At 34.9% G+C, this 21,696-nt stretch overlaps 3 protein-coding genes across 5 annotated transcripts; 1 reads left to right on the top strand and 2 right to left on the bottom strand.

Moving 5' to 3' along the window:
• The first annotated feature begins 1,158 nt into the window (after positions 1-1,158).
• On the top strand, positions 1,159-14,090 carry LOC146927656 (chloroplast envelope quinone oxidoreductase homolog). Of its 3 annotated transcripts, XM_085700911.1 has the most exons (5): positions 8,961-9,330; positions 10,578-10,719; positions 10,813-10,904; positions 11,128-11,242; positions 13,354-14,090. In XM_085700911.1, the coding sequence occupies exons 1-5, from the start codon at positions 9,265-9,267 to the stop codon at positions 13,995-13,997; spliced, it is 1,059 nt and encodes a 352-aa protein (XP_085557037.1). In that variant the 5' UTR covers positions 8,961-9,264; the 3' UTR covers positions 13,998-14,090. The 3 variants fall into 3 exon arrangements, 1 of the variants encoding a protein (XP_085557037.1); XR_015005797.1 differs by lacking the exons at positions 8,961-9,330; positions 10,578-10,719; positions 10,813-10,904; positions 11,128-11,242; positions 13,354-14,090 and adding exons at positions 1,159-1,466; positions 1,571-1,644; positions 1,991-2,243; positions 4,492-4,710; XR_015005798.1 differs by lacking the exons at positions 8,961-9,330; positions 10,813-10,904; positions 11,128-11,242; positions 13,354-14,090 and adding an exon at positions 1,651-2,243 and having other exon boundaries at positions 10,578-10,702.
• A 2,816-nt stretch (positions 14,091-16,906) lies between these two features.
• Positions 16,907-18,262, bottom strand: LOC146927655 (uncharacterized). The gene has a single exon (XM_085707105.1). The coding sequence runs from the start codon at positions 18,260-18,262 to the stop codon at positions 16,907-16,909; it is 1,356 nt and encodes a 451-aa protein (XP_085563231.1).
• Positions 18,263-19,301: 1,039 nt separating this feature from the next.
• Positions 19,302-21,385, bottom strand: LOC146927654 (uncharacterized). The gene is made up of 3 exons (XM_085707104.1): positions 20,618-21,385; positions 20,287-20,455; positions 19,302-20,155 (listed from the first exon to the last, which is right to left on the bottom strand). Exons 1-3 carry the CDS (start codon positions 21,383-21,385, stop codon positions 19,302-19,304), a joined length of 1,791 nt encoding a protein of 596 aa, XP_085563230.1.
• Positions 21,386-21,696: the final 311 nt, after the last annotated feature.

Genomic DNA, 21,696 nt, shown 5'->3' with positions numbered 1-21,696 from the left:
TAAGTCATGGATTGATTAGTTAATCTCTCCACTAAGAATAAGAATGTATAAGTTTACCGCTAACCGGATCGACTCAAGGGTCCGAGGTAATAAGCAAGCAAGTATGAATATGTTTATGTATATGTACGACAAGACTATGACTTAATAAGTAGGTGGCATGTCTCTTGCTATCCACATCAGGGGGATACAAGAGGTTCTCGATCTAAGGGGAACGATTCAAGCCGTAAGGGACCCGCATGTCACTGAAATTAACAAGACGTAGGTGTTCGTGTCTCTTGTTATCCACGCCAGGGGGATACGGGAGGTTCTCGACCTAAGGGGAACGGTTCAAGCCGCAAGCGACCCGTACGACACCGAGGGAGTCCGATGTACGTACATCGGTCATGTATGGGATTGTACTCGGGGTTACTCCACCCGGGACTTTCCGTAAAATGAATCAAGATAATAATTGTTTGTTCAACGCTAACCTAATGAATGAACTTAGATACGTTTATGTACGATATGATTATGTTATGTTTATGCAAGAATGATTACATGTATGATCAAGTTAAGAGCATTAAATGCTAAGACAAGAGCAAGTTATGTATAGAATAAGTAAAGATCATGATATCGATGACGATCTTAGGTTCCCCTAATCGTCCGGTTTAGAATCGTGCCATGATTATGTTATGTTAGGGCCTCGATATGTAGAGCGTATTCTTGGCAATGCGGTCCTAGATTCCCCCTCGACCGCCATGACACGTATAGGAAGTGAAGCCTATAACAAGTTAAGTTAAGACTATGACGGCTCTAGTATGCACTACCGTCTAAGTATGCAAGTCCCCACACACGTATAATCAACCATCAGGTTGTAAAGTAGACACGTGGTGACCGTAGGTTTCCCTTGAGGTTGCCTAGTGTAATATCCCGCGTAATTTTAAATAGATTGTTGTATCAGTTAAACATATCAGACGAAAATAATTTTCGAAGGATTAATTATTTATTGAGAAATGTATGACGATATTCGGCAAATATCTCAGACACTATTCCAACGGACTTGAGGGATTAAGTGGTTATGAATTAAAGAAGGATAATTGTGTATTTTCTCTTGAAGGACATTTTGGTAACTTGCCATTCAAGATTTTTATTTTAATTGGGCCAAGACTAGATTTTTCTCATTCTTACTACATTCTTCACCATCACTCTAAAACTCTCTCCTTCCTTCTACCACTCTCTCAAAAAATTCGGCTCTCTCTCTAATCCAAACTTCATCAAAATTTCATCTTTCATCATGGAATCATCATGCTAATTGTTGTAATGGGTACTTTGTAGAGATTAATTTTAAGAACAAGCTTCACAAATTATCTTTCCTCCCTCCCATGTCCCAATCGACCCTCCCCCTTTGTTGTTCCAAAATCATCATTCCAATCTCATGGAACCTACTTGTAATTTTGCTTTTGGACTAACCATGGTGGAGTGATCACAAGGTAAGTAACAAAATTCATTCCCCTCTCCTTTCCATGATGACCGAATTCATCACCACCACTCCCAATGTTTCCTTTTGTTGATATTAATTGGGTTTATGTTATAGGAATGCAAAATTGTGTTGTGAGTGATTATGGTAGTGACAAGTTGATGCACAAGCTTATGAATTATACATTTAAGGTGAGTTTACTAGTAAGTTAAATTTTTGAAGAATGGACTAGAAGTAGAAACTTGGAATTGAAGGAAATTAATATAGAAAAGTGGTTTAGTAGCCTTGATGAGTTGTTGTTGGTGTATTTTGAGTTGTAGTTGTTGTTATAAGTGAGTATACTTGAAATTCATGATTTTGAGACGAAACTCATATGGTCTTCATTGGTTCGTATATGCTGCTGTGTAATCCATAATCGAGTAATTATTGGATTTATGGATTCTGCACGTAATTCCCTTCAAATTGGATATAAATTTCGTGTGATTTGGATTAGAAACGAATTCAGAAAACACAATTGAAGTTTGGTAAATCCTGCAGGAAAATGCTTACGGGTTTAGACGAAGATTTTGCCGAATAAGCTAAATTGCGAGTTTTAGTTAACAAATGGGTCCAGAACTGAATGTATATGTTTAGTAGACATAATAAGAGTTTGGATCGAAGTCTGGGCTATAATTGGAGCGTACAGAAGCCATAAGCTGCATTTAAGCTGTTTTGGCGAAAAGTGCTTATGGGGCATAGCAGGAGCTGAAATGGGACTTAAGCAGCGTCGGGACTTCAGAAAAATGTTAAGGTGAGTTCCTTTAGTTAGAAAACTTCCCTTGGGGTAGTTAAATTATGCCTTTAAAATAATAGAATATGATTTAGTACATTAGTACATAATTTAGTGACAATATGATTAAGATGTATACCCTTGCTAGAGTACTCTAAAATAACTTTTATGTTGATAAATATGATTATGGTAATGTAGAAGTTAGAGGAAAAATATTATGATAAGTTTTAGGTAAGAATGAATAAATATGCAATTTCGGCTAACGTTACGTAAAGTGAGAATTGTTTGATTTTATTACTTTATTTTGACTCTTAGCTAAATTAAATTACACTTTTAAGGTAATATAATGGTTTGACTTGGCTAAGACTCCAATTCTCATTATTGCCGAATATGTAGCCGAAATTGTATTATGCATATCCTCTAATCATACACTACCATAATGTATATTTATTTGTGTAAAGGAATGTTTAGAGTAAAATGGTCATTGAAACAAATTATTCATGGGTAGATTTTCAATTAATGGAAAGTAAAGAATTCTAAGTATGAATGTTCGGCTTAATTAGTCGGATTTAATTTATCAGGATATGGGGAAAATTTTATAACCTTTTAGGAATGGCATATGACAACGATATGCCTAGAACCTGAATAGGTTAGTATCCGAATTAATTTCAGAACATAGACGGAATCACTACGTCTTTACTATTAGTTTCAGGATGTTTTCATTAAAAGAAAATCAGTTAAGTTATTCCTCTCTATCTCCCCGTCAGTAGTGGAGTTGAGGATTAACTCAGTTATTAGAAATCAGTTCAATTATAATATTAAAACATGTTTAAGTTGTGGCTTTCGCTATCCCGCCAGTTGGATACGAAAGGTTCCCGCCAGTTGGAACGGGCACTATCCGCGAGGATGACCCCACAATAATCAGAGGAGTCCGGTATCCCCGTCAGTTGGGTTCCCGCCAGTTGGAAATTATTACCGGTCAGAGTGGAATAAATTCCGGGGTTACTCCACCTGGGTTTATTCCGTAAAATCAACTCAGATAATATTGTTTGTTCAACGCTAACATTTCTAACATAATATGACAGACATTATGATTATAATTATGATTATGAGTTGAGTATTAGTATCAGGATTATATCAATCTTTTAGACAGCGATCCTAGTTATCCCCCGATCGCTCAGTTATGCATGATAAGACTATATAAATCCGAAATGGGTTGAGTTTAGAGACAGATGGCGATCCTAGGTTCCCTGAGATTGTGATGAGAACCTAATATTCTCACCTTATACAAGAGATAATTTAATAATGGAATAAAATTAACCAAGTTAATTTTGGTTCCAAGTGTTATTTTCGTAGGCAATTATATAGCTGTTTTGTTTTTCTCATATCTAGAGTTCTTAATGTCCGATTGAGGTGATCTTTAATGCGTTGGAAAGCTTAGAATATTCTCTACATTTCGTCTGTTGGACTCAAGAGCAAATTCGGAATATTTCTTGGTGTAAAATGAGCATGAATTGGATGACGTGATTTTGATGAATGGGCTGATGTTAGAGAAGAAACAACACATTAAAGAAGCACAATGGAGGTTAGATGGAGCTGAATTATAAAAGTGTAACATCTCTAAACTATTCAGCAATGATGATTAAAGAAGCAAATGAATGTATAACATCTCCATGCATTGATGCAGCCACCCCCACCTTAAAGTCATTTTGTAAGCTTTTGTTTGCATTAATCAGCCACCAAAACATTATTGTAATTAGTGGCTGCATTTCCTTTCATTTTCTAAGAGTTTTAGAGTCAAAATCATCATGTAATAAGCTCATATAAATAGAGCACGAAAATGATATGTAAAGATAGAGAATTTTGATTAAAAAAGTCACTTTATGTGAATTTGGAAGCTTTGCTTCTTTTTTGGTTCTGGATTGAACCATGCATTGATCATATCAAGAATCCTTTCTTGTGGTGATCCTCAATCCCATAGACTTATCACTTTCTTGGATTAGAAAGTGTGGCGTCCCTTTCTTTCCATTCCATTTCTCCATTTTACCCACAAAATCTGTTTGTGTCAAAATTCTGCCATTTATCCATTTTAGCCCAAATTTCCATTTTTCATTCTGTTTTATTATCATATTTTATCCAACATTCACAAAAAAATACAAAACTAAAATTACATCCTTTTTTTGTTCTTTATCAGATTGCCTACAGCCTAGGATAGGTGGAACTCACTGAGACATCCCGTCTCACCCCAATCCCTTTTATTTTATTTCAGATCAGCAGGTTGTACGTGGCAAGGAGACAATTCAGGAGGCTGAATAATATATTTTCACATGCTCGTGTCATATCAGTTCAGATTATTTATTACGCTTCCAGACATGTATTCAGATAGCAAATGTATGATCTTGCAGTGATGTATATATATTTATTCAGTCGAAAATTTTATTATTGTAATTTTAATGTATCCAGTACTAAATCTAACGCACATTCTAAATATTCTAGATAAGTTTAGTATGGGCGTTACACCTATAGCCTAGGATTAGGTGGAACTCACTGAGACATTATGTCTCATCCCAATCCTTATTTGTTTCAGATAAGCAGGACGCTATGCAAGCTTGAAGTCAGATGAATGTTTCAGCAAGTGTGCGTTCGTGTCGCTGCAGGCTGCTTTGGATATTGAAGGATGAAATTATATATATGTATAGTTGTGATGTTTATGTGATTTATGTACGAACGCAATTTGTTGTATAAATATTCATTCGTGTGTATTTTATGTTGTAAATTTTTAATGTATCCAGTACTAATATTAACACACGTGCTAGACTTTCTAGATACGTCTCGTATGAGTGTTACAAAATGTAACATTAAATGTCAAATAAATGAGTCAATTTTTCTATAAAAAAATCAATTTTAATAAGGTAACTTTTAATTTTTATTTAATTATATTTATGTATACAATCTTAATTAATTTATACTATAGGGCTTGTAACAATTAAAATTTTACATCAAATTCAACCCATAAATATTTATTTTTTAGGATTCAAAATTAATAAGTTTTTGGAATACTTTTAAAACATTATTTGTTTTTAATTAAAAACAAAAAGGTGCAGCCTATTTTTTCTCTACAAAAAAAAAATTGTTCCTAATTTGTACTTCCACGGATAAGTTGATATAACAAATTTCCATCAATATTTGTATTTTTGTTGCAAAATTAATAAGTCTTTGGAATACTTTAAAATTTTAAATATTATTTGTTTTTTTAATCTACTAACAATATATAAAAAAAATTATTAAAAAAACAATATATTTATTAAAAAAAATATATCAAAATCAAAATCCAACAAAATTACGGACAACTATTTTTTCAATTCCACACAACAAATTTAAACATCTACTTTTTTTTTGGTCAAGATTAAACATCTACTTTTACTACTAATCTACTACTACTAATACTATAATAAGAAAATTAGAAAATCTTACTCGAGTAAAATTTCATAATTATCCTCACAATCTTCTTAATTTTATGGGTTTAATCGTCATTTTACAAAATAAAATACAAATTTATTCATTTTGAAAAAATTATTATATATATTTTTGTTTATCTTTCTAGCCTAACTAATTCTCTATGCATCTTCATTTTTCAGATTTATCACTTCCAAGCCTAACTAATTCTCTATATCGTCATTTTGTTCTCATCTATTTTAATCTCTTAATCTTAATAAATTGCATATTTAAAAAATTAATAGAAACGATACAATAATGTTAAATTTTTTAAAATAATCATTAGTTCTCAAAATTTAAGCATATCAATTTTCTCATATCGGTATACATAAAATTTGATTTTGGACATATAAGCACATAAAGTCTACAATGAGTATGGTGTAAATATTTAACGGTATTTTGGAGAAACAATACGAGGGGTAACCTTGGCGCAACTGGTAAAGTTGTTGCCATGTGACTGAAAGGTCACGGGTTCAAGTCCTGGAAACAGCCTCTTGCGTAAAACAGAGTAAGGCTGCGTACAATACACCAAACGGTGGGACCCCTTCCCGGACCCTGCATATGCGGGAGCTCTAGTGCACTGGGTTGCCCTTTTTTTTTTGGAGAAACAATAAAGTGAAGTTGATATTTTAAAAATAATCACGAGTTTTCTAAATTTTATCATATTGACTATTACATATTGTTAAAAAAAAAAAATAATCTTCAGCATATATAAGTATATGAAATCTTCAACAAGTACGGTGCAAATATTTATCGGTGTTTTAAATATAAAAAAAAAAAAGTTATTTAATAGAAACATTACATCGATGTTGATATTTTGAAAATAGTCACGAGTTTTCAAAATTTTATGATATCGATTTTCTCATATATGTACATAAAAATTTATTTATGCATATATAAACACATAAAATCTGCAACGGGAGCGGTGCAAATATTGAACGGTGTTTTTCATATAAAAAAAAAAGTTATTCAATAGAAACACTATTTTAATGTTTATATTTTGACAATATTAATGAGTTTCTACGATTTTATCATATCAACTTTCTCATATATTAACATAAAAAATTATTTTTGTAGATAAATCACATAAAATCTACAACGGGTACGGTGAAAACATTAAACGGTGTTTTGCATATAAAATAAAAAGTTATTTAATAGAAACACTACATTGATGCTGATATTTTGAAAATAATCATGAATTTTAAAAAATTTATTTTATTGACTTTCTTATATGTGTATATAAAAATTTGTTTTCGTGTACATAAGAAAATAAAATCCACAACAAATGCGATTCAAATATTTAACATTTTTTTATATATAATATATGGAAAAAAACATTTGATAGTACTAACAAAGTAATTATTTTTTATATGATTACCAAAATGTTACGTGACCTGTGCATAACCGCACAAGTCTATTACTAGTTAAAAAATAAAATAAAGCATGGCAGTTTTTTTTTCAAAGGAGAAAACGTGACAGTTGTTTTATTAAAAAATAAGCTATGACATTGGCCGTTATTTTTTAAGCCATGAACAAGTTGTTTTATTAAAAAATAATTAAATTAAATTAATAGGGTTAAAATTGGAAGAAAATATTAAAAAACTACCAGCTATAAGCTCAAAAGCTACTTGAAATAGCTTCTCAAAATATTAAAAAATACTTGAAATAACTTCTAAAAAACTGTGTGTCTCCTGTTCACAATGACCTCGTTTTATTTATTTATTAAGTCCTATAACAGATGAGCATATGGGATACATAAATATATATCAAAGTATACTTTATTTTTAGATCTACTTATTCTCAAGAAAACATAAGTTAGCTACCCTTTTGCATTTCCTATTTATTCTAAGGAAAGTAAATTGTCTTCTATGGTTGAGCACACCTAGTAGTATGTGTTGAATTTGTTTTGTATTACTCGTACTTTAGTGAATGGCTAGATTGGATGTGTTTAAATTCAGTTTTCTTATTTGTTGCTCTAACTCCAATACTTTAGGCATGGATAGTAATCATAGCTGTATTAAATTCTAATATGTTATTGACAGTGAGCATGATGTTAGATAATTCACACATATGGTTCAATATCTATTCTTGCCTTGTGTACTTCCTCGTAGTGAACTATGTATACAAGCTATGAAGCACGCACACTCCTAGGATTAGGCGTGTCTCGGTGTCGAACATGCATTATGTGCAGACATATTAGCTAACATTGGTCTTGCTTTATCCTCACATTTCTGGCTAGGAACAAGACTGGTTTCCCAAATTAGTATTTTTTGGAGGGTTTTGGTTTTATGTCCCCCCTCATCTTCATCTTTATTTTGTACTTTTATCTTTTTATGGAATGAATTCTGAAGATTGTAATGAGATTATCATGAATGTAATTTGCTATATTCATATTTCAGTATCTTATTATAGCGTTTAATTATAGCATTTTTGGTTACAAATTTTAAAAAAAAATACGCAACTTTTATTAGCGCTTTTAGTAAAACGCTAAGAAACCCCTATTTGAGTAGGAAGGCTACGATAGCGCTTCTCAGAAAGTGCTAAGAAACAACCGTTAGAAAAGCTACTTTAATAGCACTAGAATAAGGCTATATTAGCGCTTTTCTGAAAGCGCTATTGACGTGTTGCTATTATAGGCTCCTGACCTTTTATGTGCTATATTAGCGCTTGAGAAGCGCTATTAAGAGCCAAAATAAGTGCTATTAAAGGGGGTATTTTGTAGTAGTGCCAACACATCTTATTATATCAAAATAAACTTATAAGCTAGTCCAACAAGCTATAAGCTAGCTTATTCGTGTTACCAAACACAGCCATGATAGGTTGAATTTGATGTGAAATTTTAATTGTTACAAGCCCTATAGTGTAAATTAATTAAGATTGTATACCTAAATATAATTAAATAAAAATTAAAAGTTACCTTATTAAAATTCATTTTTTTATAGAAAAAATTGACTCATTTATTTGACATTTAATGTTACATTTGTATATTATATTTTGATTGGTTGATATCTTGAAGGGGTAAATACCCCCTAAACAAGAGAGGGTATGTAGAAAAAACCTCATTTTGCTGGTTTTTGGCACTTCTTGTACCGACTTTTCAACTAATATATTCCATTTTAGTTTTTAAAAATAAAACAAAAACGATAACATTATTGATGGCAAAACAAATTAGAAAGTATATTATGAAATCATTTCATTATATCTTAGAATATTTAATTCAATACTTTACAAAATCAAATCAGCAAATATAACACAGGCTATAAAAAGTACTACGTCCCTTGTACACGTGCATATTAAACTAGCTTTATAAGCATCCAAACAAATTTAAAATCGTCACGAAGGTCTATAAAATACGACAATGTAGAGAAATGTCAACAAAACTTGACTCCTTTGCAAAACACATGCTTTTAAACTAGTTTTAAAAGTTTAAAAATAAATTTAAAACCCTCATGAAGAGATGTATAAAAAAGTAAGTTGTGTAGAGTTATTGAAACCAAACTAGACTCCTAATAGTTGGGTGTGGTGCAATATAGAAAGATAATATCACATGGCTCCCAAACTCATGCATGTAGTTCAGTACGATTCCTATGATGGAGGTCCTTCTGGACTTAAGGTAATGATCACTCATTTACGTACTTCTTTGAACCGAAATATATTCCATTATGTTTTTTAAAAATAATTTAAATTTATTAATATAATATATCTTTTATATTATAAATTAAATTTTAGTCACCAAAATTTTATTTTATATTTATTTTGATTTAAGTGTTTATACTTTATAAAACAATTAAACGTAACAAATGACGGTTGTTGAAATGTAGTATTATTATTATTATTATTATTATTATTATTATTATTATTATTATTATTATTATTATATGTTATTAACAATAATGTATGTTACATTGAATAATATCTTCTTAAGTAAAAATATATTTTGGCCCTAGCAAACAGAGAGGGATGGCAAAAAAATCCGCATCCGCGGATATCCGCCACAGACACGGATCAGATACCTTAATGAATATCCATGGATAAAATAAACAGATATTTTAACTACCCGCTAATTAATGGACACGGATGCAGATTTAATGGTATCTACACCTGCGAATATCCATACCCGCTATTAAACCGAGTAAATGACATAAATAACCTTAATACCTTTCAACTTTCTAAGCAAAAATCTTCGGTACTGTGAGTGTTATTAGTTATTACATGACTATTCAAATCTGTATTACGTTCCTTTAAAAGGAAGTGAAAGTGGTCGGGATTTTTGAAGAAAAAAACTTTGTTTTTGTTGAATATGATGAACTTTATTTATACTTTTTGTTAAATCAAAGAACTTTATATTTATTTATTAAATGTAAGAAACTTTTTTTATGTTTTTGTCGAGTCAATGATCTTTGTTGTTATTGTAATTTATGGATGTTATGTTTTGCTAAAAAGAAAATAAAATGCATGTGATGAACTTTTGTTTTTAATTTTCAGGTAAAAAAAAGTAACAATTTTTTTTTATATAAATGTTATCCATGGATATCTGTATAAACTCGCAGATATCTCAAAATCTGTGGATTACCTGCTAAATGGATATCTGCGTGGATATGGATAGGGTATGGATTTCATATTTCTCGCGAACATGGATATCACACTATCCGTATCCATGGATATCCATTTACATCCCTAAACAGAGCCATAGAAACATATATTTTTTTAGCATTTTTTTTTTATTTTTTATTTTCCGTTAAAAAAAAAAAATACGTGCAAATATGGAAAACATATCATATGATTCCAAACATAGAAAGTACCATAATTCCATTTGCATGAATCACTCTAATTCAATTCAATATTGTTGGTTTTAAGCAGCATGTTGAAGTTCCTGTACCAACCCCAAAGGCCAATGAAGTTTTAATCAAAGTGGAAGCAAGCAGCATTAATCCAGTTGATTGGAAAATTCAAGCTGGTCTTCTTCGCTATTTATTGCCTCGAAAATTTCCCTTCACACCTTGTATGACTCTCTAATCCTTTTTATTAAACTATCTTTTTGTCTTGCCAAATAAAGACATAATTTACATTTCTTTGTTTTGTTACATTGATTCAGGCACCGATGTAGCAGGAGAGGTGGTAGATATTGGATCACAAGTTAAAGATTTTAAAGTTGGAGACAAAGTTATTGCTAAACTCAACAATCAAGTAAGTATCTCTTTCTTTTACTTCTTAGGGTTACTTCTCATTTCTTCCTATGGTCTCAATTTCAAATGTGAATTGCAACGTACAATTTCATGAATTGAATGATTTTCAATTCATGTTTTTTGGTTGGAGAATGATTTTCAATTATATACGCGCGCGCACTCACACTAAATACATTATTCGTTATTATCCATTAATATATATTTCATGTTTTGTTAAATAACAGGATGGGGGTGGACTAGCTGAGTTTGCGGTGGCTAGCGAGAGCTTAACAACTTTGAGACCATCTGAAGTTTCAGCTGCTGATGGTGCCGGTTTACCTGTTGCCGGTCTCGCGGCACATGATGTGTAACATCCCGCTCTTTTATATCGAGACATAATACCTGTTAACAAATAATACGCACGTTTAAGACAGGGGCATATTAGGAATTTGCGCTAAAGGTATACTTAAGGAAATTGAGCCCAAAATATTCATTATCTCTTTGGCTTTCTCTCACTAGGGTTTGCAAACATTTAGCTCTCTTCCATCTCTAGAAATCCAACCCCAATCTCTACTTAAATTCATCCTCATCTTGAATCTCTACTCCAAGCAAGCAAGGATGGTTGATTAGTCTTTGAAGGAAGTAGCATAGGATCATGAAGCAAGCTATCTCCTTTTGATCTCTACTCATCTAGGATGTTGGCTAGAGCTTAGAACATTAGAGTTTCATTTCTTTTGAGCAAGGTGAGTTCTCTAGATAGTCATCCTACCTTTGGGTTGTTCAATCTTGTGAAGAAAATCAAGTAATATGATAGTTTAGTTTTTATGAGATTTGTTATCCCCAATTTAATCCTTGATGTTATGTGTTAAAATTTGCCATGAGACATGTTTAAATGAGCCATATATGTTATTGGATGAGTTTAGTGCAATACAGGTTCGAGTTGGCCAAGTTTTGGGTCGAAAATGGCGAAAACCCGCGGCCGGAACACGCGAAAACGCAAAAGTTCGCAGCGCTGCGCCTGAACAAGGGCGCTAGGCGCCCTGAAGTCAGAGAGCTAGCGCTAGGCGCCCACCTTCTGGCGCCAGGCGCCCCTGACAGTGCAATTTTCGAGTTGTTTTGTGCTCGGGTGCTTGGTGCCAGTCCTGTGGGGGTCCGATGCGATCGCGTTGAAACTTATTTCCGCTGTTTTCACATATTTTACAACTGGAACAAACATGATTTCATCAAAACTTAGAATTTATAAACGGCTTGGAACTTGGGTTTTCGGCACTTTTGGTCTTTAGAAATTATTTAAAAGTTGCACCCATCATCCATTGAACTTTAAATCAAAATCCATGACAATCTTAACATATGACACAAGGATAGCTAGAGAGAGTTGTAATATGATGGGGTAGTAACATACTTAGAAGGGGTTGAACATAGAGCCTCGGCATAGCTTGTCGAGAATAGAACATCATCATAGAGACGATGTATGCTAGAATGTGATATGATTGGATACTTTATTCACAAAGTATGTTTTAATAACATGTAGGTGCCGTGTCTCACGTGATCACACTAGGTTGGTCTCGGGAGGTTTCCATTAGGTGAAACGGGATTAGCCGTAAGGGACCCGCACGTCGCTTAGGGAGTACCGTTGGTTATACCTTAGATAGGTTCCACCGGTTAGATAGGGATTGTGCTCGGGTTTACTCCACCCCGGGACTTTCCGTAAAATGAATTCAGATATGTTATTGTTCAACGCTAACTCCTAACTTAATTATATTGGTTACGAGATGACGTTAGATACGTTCCAGCTTATGAATAGAATAGTTAAAGATAGTTTTTGTCAATGACGAATATAGTTTTCCCCTAATCGTCTGACTTGATAACATGACATAACTTTATGTATAGGCCTCGATACATACAGGGTATCTTGGCCTAGCGGTCTTAGATTTTTCCCATGACCGCGATGTCACGTATAGAGATAGCAAGCCTAAAACAATAAGTAGAAATCTATGACGGGATTAGTAAGCACTACCGTCTAGATAAGTACAATCACACACGTATAATCAACCGTCAGGTTGTATAGTAGGCACGTGATAACCGTAGGTTTCTCCCCAAGGTTATCACTAGCTTAGGGGTAGATAGAACTCACTGAGGCGTTATGTCTCATCCCCCTCCTTTTTGTTCAGGTTCTCAGGTTTCACGTGGAAAAGGTAAAGAAAAAGCTTTGGATTGATTGTGCTCATGAGGAATCAACTTGGTGTTGTACTAGTAGAAGCATATGTTATATTACAAGGGCTTGTAATGAATTATGTATTTAGACTTTGTTCGGTGAACTTTATGTATGATAATGTAACATAGGAACTTTGGAGTGATGTTGTACCTAGACTCGAGACTTAATGTGGTTCCAATATTGTATAATTAATGTATCCAATATCAGTCCTAGCACTCTTATGAATATTCTAGATATTTTCATATATGGGTGTTACATGATGCCCTCACAAAAATGGCAGGAATTGAACTTGATCGTACTGGTGAACCCAAGAACATCCTAGTAACGGCCGCTTCAGGTGGTGTAGGTGTATATGCCGTCCAACTTGCCAAACTAGGAAACAACCATGTGACCGCCACTTGTGGTGCTCGTAATATTGACCTTATCAAGAGCTTAGGCGCCGATGAGGTTCTCGACTACAAGAATCCAGAGGGAGCATCACTGAAAAGTCCATCTGGTAGGAAATATGATGCAGTGATACATTGTACTGGTGGAATACCATGGTCAACATTTCAACCTAATTTGACTGAAAATGGAATTGTTGTGGATTTAACACCTGGTCCAAGTTCATTGATGAAATATGCGTTGAAGAAACTTACTTTTTCAAAGAAGGTGTGGGTGCCATTTATTGTAACTATCAAACGTGAGGGCTTAGAACATCTAGCTGAATTAGTGAAAGATGGAAAACTTAAGACAATTATTGACTCAAAGTTTCCTTTAAGCAAAGCTGAATATGCTTGGGCTAAGATCATTGATGGCCATGCTACTGGAAAAATCATTGTGGAGCCTAGTACGGCTATCTTTGGGTTGTATGCTTCATGTTTTGGATGTTGCTTGTTAAACTCTCTAGTTAACTCTTAAATCTTACGGGTACAATCTTAGATAAAAAAAAGGAGTTAACTCATATATGTAAACTCTCTTTTTAATAATAGAATGTTACAAACTAGTGATCTACTCGTGCAATGCACCGTTAACATCATCTAATTAAATATCTTAGTTTTTTTTTTTGTTACAAACAAGTTTGATTGATTATAAACGCAATATTAATTTGAATTTAATCCCGACAACATTTTTTTTCTGAATCAAAAGCAATGGAAAATATCAGGAGGAGACAAAATATCCTAACTAGGTTGGCATCCCAAGATCACCTCCATCCTCTGCCAACATGCTCATAAAGCTTTATTAACAAAAGGAAAAACTATACAAGCGGGGGACCAGACCTGAACCCGCAAAAGGGAAGCAGTAAAACAAAATAAAACCCGAGACCTAAGGAAAACGGTAAATAGGAAGCCCAACCCGTTCTCTAGAAAAATCATGGCTAATAAAAGTGGGTAAAACACAGTACCCATGATTAGCCAACTTATGTGCACAACTGTTTCTCATGTGCTCCGAAGACCGCATTAAAGTCACCAATAAAAGTCAATGCCCCAGTAACATGCATTGGAGACGAGAAAGGTCAGCCCCCAAAAGCCTACGCTCTAAGTAAGATGTGCTTGCATGCACACCAGCTATATACACAATCCGAATATGATAATCAAACTTGAACACAATACATTGCGAGGACACAAAAATACAAGAGGGAGAAATAACACGACCCTAAAGCGCCCATAGATTAGGAGCAAGAGGCACTCTATTATTCATACAATAACCCGTAACCTTAATAGAATTCCAATACCAAGCAGGAAGATGCGAAAGAGGTACCTTAGGTTCAGCAATAAACATAATCTACGGTCGATGATTTTGATAAAAATCATGAAGTGCAGTTCGGGATTCCGAATTTCCTATACCTCTAATATTCCAAAAAAAAAAAAACTTTGAAATTCTGGCACGTTAGACTTAAGATGTTCTAAGAGATGTTTCAACACGGAAAACAGAAAACAGATGTTGTATATGATGTTTAGAACATTAAGCTAACTAACATAATAAACCTAAATAACAGACAAGAAATAGAAGAGGCACAGAGAAATTGTTAACCCAGTTCGGTGCAACGTCACCTACTTTGGGGGCTACCAAGCCAGGAAGGAAATCCACTAGTGCAGTCCGTATTCAAAAGCTCTCAGCAAACCACGTTTGCACTTATGACCTAGGACCTACCCCAACAAGATTTCAACCTAGGAACTCCTAGATCTGAGATCCCATCTCACTCCCTTACAACTGATCACAAACCCCTGTGATTCTTAAATTACAGACTCAATTAAAATGAAGTTACCTTCAGAACATAACAACATGCAACCTTGCTTAAAAGCTTAGATGTTGTTCACATACTACCTATCTCATTGCTTAAAAGCTTCGGAGTAGTGCACAATATTACAACTCAAAGTACAGTCCTAAACATGCATCAAAGTGATACATGAAAGGCTCACAAACAAAAGACTCAAAACCTAGATAAACTCTATTTCTCAAAATAATGTCTTGAATAATTCTTCAGGTCTTGCAGCCTCCTTTATATACTGAAGCAAAGCGCGTCATCAACTCAATCAGGCTTCAGATCAAACCGGTGACTCATTACTCAATCAACATGGCCGGATAAGGAATCTCCTAAAAAGTAGGCACATTAAAAGTCACATTATGATCACCTTAAAAACACTTTTCTAAGTCATCACCATTCCCTTGGGAAATCACATCGTTCTGATCTTCTCATAACTGCACACGGTGTTGACCATTACATGCTGGCGTGGATTCCTTCAATCAAGCTAACGCGTGCGTGAACATAGGCAAGGCACAGAACGTACAGACCAAGCCTGGATGTTGGAACATTGTGTTCCACATTTGAAGTGAATATTTGTTTTAGGCAAAAGTGAAGCCAACATACAAATATCCAACAATCTCCTCATTTGGCAAATTTTGGCTAAAACAAATTAAGGCCAATCCAATTAAAACAGAGAGATAACAGACGCAACCTTTCCTTCAATCTTCACAAACAAAATCTACCTTGAAGAAAGGTTCACAAACTCAGATTATCAAATGGATACCCAAAATACAGTTCTTCAGTCATCACACATAATCTTCAGGACATAGAAGAAGTATATTACAGATCTCTGAACCTACTTTCGCAATTTTTCACAAATCAACATATGCAATAGTGGATAGGAGAAATAGGTACCATCCTTGAAAAATCAGAGCCTTGCAGCAGCGGACATATAAGGAAAAATAAATTCCTATAACATCCTAGACAGTCAACTGTCGCAACACGCTACTCAGAGAAATATAGGAAAAATAAATTCCCAGACAATGTTCAGTAGCTCAAACAGGCAGGATGTTCCAACATCCACAGGAACATTCAGGGACACAAAAGTTTACTCCCCCTCAAGGAGCGCAATCAGCATTTCTAAGACTCCCCCTGAATATATGCATACTAGGTGCAACAAGAGAACATGCATACATAAGCAGAATTCCTCATACCAGAAAACTGATGTCTCAACATCAATAAGCACATTAACAGCATGCATGCATAAATACTTAAACACCAGATCATGAGATTGCAGACATCAATTAAAGCACACATACAGAGAAGTGATGTGACATCACCTGACACAACCAGAATGGCATCTACTTTTACTCCCCCTTTTTAGCCATGAAATATGCCATAATAAGAATACCAAATACTTAGATAAAGCAGTCTTCAAATTGCCAAGATGTTTAGAACATAAGAGTACCAAGATAAAGCAGAAATTATACGGTTACAGACCATAACACTAAAAGTGTTCAAATTATCCAGGGCATAGCCCACAAAATAAAATACGAAACTGAGAAAAAGAACAGAAATAAAATCATTCTTCTGCCTCAGAACTGCTTCCAGATTGCTCCTCTTCCTCTTCTTTGCTCATCCCCTCATCTTCATTTTCTGCTTCTTCATCCTCTTTCTCAGACTCATCCTTATCTTCAACTTCCTTTTCACTTTCAGCCTCCTTGTCTTCTGCATCTGCGTCCTTTCCTTCCAAAGCATGGATCATGAGTTTAAACTTAGCCTTTCTCTCCTCCAGCACGACACAGGTGTCCTTCAAGGCTGCAATGATCTCTTCTTTGGACATAAAACTTGTATTATAAGTTGGTTCAGATGTTCCAACAAGGTCTGGAGCATGATTATCTCTAAACAGTTTCTGATGGAAAGTGAGAGGGGATTCCCTCTTCATAGGCAGATCAGCAGCAGAGATGATATTAGGGTGTTGACTCAGAATAATCTTGCACAACAGGGTTGGGAATGCAATAGGAAGTTTCACTGCATCAGTCTTAGCATGCCTCATGGTTTGATCAAACACATACCTCCCAATGTCCATCTTAGTCTTAGTTCCTACAGACAAAATATACCTAGCCAGACCTGTTGCAATGTCTGAAGAGTGAGTAGTGGGAACCCAATTAGCAGCACCTATTCTGTTAAGGATTGCATACTTCATGCTCAGCTTTCCAGAGGAAATCTTCCCTTTCTTAGGCCACACTTTCACCTTATTGGTTGTGATTTCCTTGTAGATCTGATTGTCTGTAGCTTCCACTTCAGTAGCACCTCCTTCAACACCTAGAAAATTATTGATGATGTTGGGGGAGAAGTTGACACATTCTCCTCTCACATACACTTTTTGAAAATCTCTCCTAAGAGGATTATCACAATCCTTAGGGATGTTCACTAAAAATTCCCTAACCAGTTTTTCATAGCACTCTCCTAGCTTGCACACAGTTTTCTCCATACCAACATCTCTAATTAAAAGCATAACCTCTTCAATCTTCAGAGCTTCATCACTCAATTCTCTTTCCAATGCAAGTCTCCTATGGTAAATGAATTTCCACCTCTGAGCAAAGCTTGGAAGATGAAAAGACACTTTATCATTAGGGACATCTTCTACAACCAACACATCCTTCTTTCCATCAACTTTCTTGGATTCAGAGGGGATGATGTTTGGCACATCCATCTCAGCATCATATTCAGAATCACTTGAAGAGACAACCTTCCTTTTTCTTGAACTACCAGCAGCAGTTTTCACCATCACTTTACTCCAACCTTTCTTTGGACCAACACCAGCAGACTTTGTCCTGCTTTTGGGGGTTTCAGTTACAGTGGTATCAGTCTTCTTAGAGGTTTTGCTAGCAGAAGGAACAACCTTTCCTTTGTTACTTCTTAATCTCGTGGCCATGCTATCACCAGGAGTCTATGCTTGAGGAACATCTTCCAGATTGAGATTATCAACATCCACCACATCTTTATCACTTTCAACTGCTTCTTCGTCATTTCTTTTAGAATCATCAGCAGAGTCACTACCTTCTTCTATTTGAGATTTCTCTACAATTCTTTCGGGATCCATCTCCTTTTCAGAGTCTGACTCAACACTAGGTACTCTTTCAACATCCACATCCTCTTCTTCACCAGATGGCTTAGCAGGTTGACCTAGGGATGTGCTAACATCCGGTTCAACATTCTCTTGTCCTAGGGTTTCTTTCGGAACATTTTCAACAGAATCATCACCACCAGTTTCATTATCAGGATTACTAACACCCATGTTTTCAGTACTTTCTATAGCATCATTCAAAACATCTAACCCTAATTTTTTACCAGAACTGGTTTCAACAGAGTTGAGAGCAGAAACAGGGTTACCTTTTTCTTTAGTAGGTGTTGCAACATCAGAGGATAACTTGGTGCCTTCTTCACCAACAACAGCAATCTTTGCAGAGGTATCTTCCTTGGTGGCTTTAGAAGGAATCTCCTTGTTATAGAGATCCGTCATGGTTAGGGTAACTTTTGATTCACCCTTCTTTGTAGTCTTTTTCTTCTTTGATGACGACTTCTTAGCTGTTTTCTTCATAGGTTTTGAAGGAGGAATAGTACTGAGTGGTTTGACCATCTTAGGAGCAGAAGAACCAGTTTCACGTTGGGCAACAACTTTCTTTTCAGAAGAAACAGAGGCGTCGTTTTTGAACTTCGTCGCGAAGTGAAGATTTTGAATGGAGAGAAGGAAAAGAAAATTATGAAGATCAGTTGCAGAGAAATGAGAGAGAACGGTTTCGAGAGGTTTGAGAGATAGGAAAGAATGACAAGGGTTAGAAGTGATTTGAGTGATATGATTGCGGTTGGTTGAGTGATGAAAGTTAATTAGGGAAAAAACTGCCTAAATAAGTGTGCACCAATAAGTAACTTAAAACACAACTTTCTCTTGCACGTCTGCTCCTAGTTAACTGCTATAACTTCTTCCTAAGAGAAATGTCCAGTCTGTCCTTTATCTTTTCAAACTTTCTGAGATCCAACAATTCAATCATTTCTTCTGTAGGAATGTAGCTGATTTCTTTTCCAGGGATTCCACTGAAATTTTTCTGAATTTTAACCTGATTAATTTCAGAAGATATATCTCCCTGAGAATTTCTTAACATGTCTTGCGAGTGTGATGAATTTTGACCTTTCTGATGTTTCAACATCCTATTCAACATGTCCGCTTGATCTTCTGGAATCCATTTGTAGCAATTATTCTTATTACCTCGTATTTCTCCCTTACCATCATCACCAAAGGTAACATATCCTTTCTCACAAGGTCTAATATATTCAAAGCGGCTGTCATTCCCAGTCATATGCTTGGAACAACCACTGTCAAAGTACCAAACATCATTAGATGTTGACTTTTTAGAGATGTGACCTACCAGACCAACATTGACCCTCTTAGGTATCCATTTGTAATTGGATTTTCTTGGATAACCATATAATTTGTAACAAAAGGGTCTAATGTGCCCTTTTTTCTTACAATGATGGCATATCCAAGGACGAGTTGTCCTTTTTTTATGCAAATGTTGTTGTGAAGGTTCCAACATTGTCTTGTTATTAGACGTGCCACCCTTACCTGAAGTATCAGTAACCTTATTTCGTTCATTAGGTTTTTCTTTTCTCATTATCCCATAATCTTCCACAGCATATGCAATTTTTTTGTTGAGTTGTTTTTGATTCAGAGGCTGATAATTAAATTCTATACCTTTTGCTTGTGTCTTGCCCTCTCCTTCTATAACATTATTCAGATTTGTAGACCCTTTTTCCATTAGTTTGAACTCTTCAATTGTGAGTTTAGACATGTTATTTCAGCACTGAGTTCAGATACCTTTGTCAGGAGTGTATTTTTTTCTGAAAGAAGTTGATTATTTATCTTCTTTTGATCTCCCAGCATCTTACAGATTTCTGTACTTCTGGCATGCAGGTCCTTATAAGCAGTAGCTAGATCATCATAATCTAATTCTTCATCACAAGACTCATCATCAGAATAGACTCTCCCTGTTAGAGCAGTTACTTTTCTAGGGAACATACCTTCACTTATTCTTCCTGAGCCATAACCAACATCCACACTTTTCTTCTGCTGATTGTACAAGTTAGCACATTCTGTTGTTATATGACCAAAACCTCCACATTTATGACATTGAACCTCCTTGAATTCACAACCTTTGTCCTTTTGATTCTCTCTGATGTTGGATCTAATGTTCTGACCATCTGTTATGGGCTTCTAGTTTGCCAAACTTACAATTTTGTTGAAAAGTTTTCCAAATAGCACTACAGATTCAGCCAAGTTTTCATAATTTTCAGAATTCCCTTGAGTTTCTTTAATACCAGTAGAGAGAGAATTATTATCTTCCTTTTCAACCCTATTGTTGATAATGATTTCAAAATTTTGAAGAGATCCAATGAGCTCTTTTATCTCCATTTTAGAAATATCCTGAGCTTTTTCTATTGCAGTGACTTTCATGTCAAATCTTTTAGGAAGAGACCTGAGTATTTTTCTAACCAATTTTTCTTCAGACATCTTTTCCCCAAGAGTATCAAACGCATTAGCCATGTCAAGAATAGTCATGTAAAATTCTTGAATATTCTCATCTTCCTTCATAGTCAGTTGTTCAAACTGAGTGGTTAGAAGCTGTAGCCTAGATTTTTTTACTTTTGAAGTGCCTTCATCAGTAATTTCTAGAATCTCCCAGGCATCTTTAGCAATTTTGCATTGTTTAATCATTCTAAACACATTTTGATCTACCCCATTGAAGATAGCATTCAGAGCCCTCGAGTTAGCAAGAGAAGATTCATCCTCAGCTGTAGTCCATTCTTCCTCTGATTTCAAAACATTGGTCTTGTTTCCATCTTTGTCAAATGCCACAGGATGTTCCCAACCTTTTAGCACTACTTTCCATGTTTTGTTGTCAATAGATTTCAGGAAGGCACTCATCCGTGATTTCCAGTAATTATAATTGGTTTCATCCAGCAATGGTGGTCTGTTCACTAACCCTCCTTCTTTCTCCATATTGCCAGAATAATTCTCCTCTAGATCTCACCCAATAACAGGCACGATGCCCGCTCTGATGCCAATTGAAATTCTGGCACGTTAGACTTGAGATGTTCTAAGAGATGTTTCAACACGGAACACAGAAAACAGATGTTGTATATGATGTTTAGAACATTAAGCTAACTAACATAATAAAACTAAATAACAGACAAGAAAGAGAAGAGGCACAAAGAAATTGTTAACCCAGTTCGGTGCAACGTCACCTACTCTGGGGGCTACCAAGCCAGGAAGGAAATCCACTAGTGCAGTCCGTATTCAAAAGCTCTCAG

Source organism: Medicago sativa, chromosome 4 (assembly GCF_051527215.1).
Source record: "Medicago sativa cultivar Bolivia chromosome 4, Bolivia_mono, whole genome shotgun sequence".
In the NCBI taxonomy this organism is placed as follows: domain Eukaryota; kingdom Viridiplantae; phylum Streptophyta; class Magnoliopsida; order Fabales; family Fabaceae; genus Medicago; species Medicago sativa.
The sequence above is the reverse complement of the archived record's forward strand: the minus strand, read 5'-3'. Positions and strand labels throughout refer to the sequence as shown.

What these genes read in the sequence shown, in the direction of transcription:
- LOC146927655 (XM_085707105.1), bottom strand. Translation starts at nt 18,262, where the DNA reads ATGGCCACGAGATTAAGAAGTAACAAAGGAAAGGTTGTTCCTTCTGCT.
- LOC146927654 (XM_085707104.1), bottom strand. Translation starts at nt 21,385, where the DNA reads ATGGAGAAAGAAGGAGGGTTAGTGAACAGACCACCATTGCTGGATGAA. An exon ending in GAAAACTTTTCAACAAAATT is followed by an intron (nt 20,456 to 20,617) that starts GTAAGTTTGGCA and finishes TTGTACAATCAG; the next exon opens with CAGAAGAAAAGTGTGGATGT. An exon ending in TAAGGACCTGCATGCCAGAA is followed by an intron (nt 20,156 to 20,286) that starts GTACAGAAATCT and finishes TCACAATTGAAG; the next exon opens with AGTTCAAACTAATGGAAAAA.
- LOC146927656 (XM_085700911.1), top strand. Translation starts at nt 9,265, where the DNA reads ATGGCTCCCAAACTCATGCATGTAGTTCAGTACGATTCCTATGATGGA. An exon ending in TTGCTAAACTCAACAATCAA is followed by an intron (nt 10,905 to 11,127) that starts GTAAGTATCTCT and finishes GTTAAATAACAG; the next exon opens with GATGGGGGTGGACTAGCTGA. An exon ending in TGTTGCCGGTCTCGCGGCAC is followed by an intron (nt 11,243 to 13,353) that starts ATGATGTGTAAC and finishes TATGGGTGTTAC; the next exon opens with ATGATGCCCTCACAAAAATG.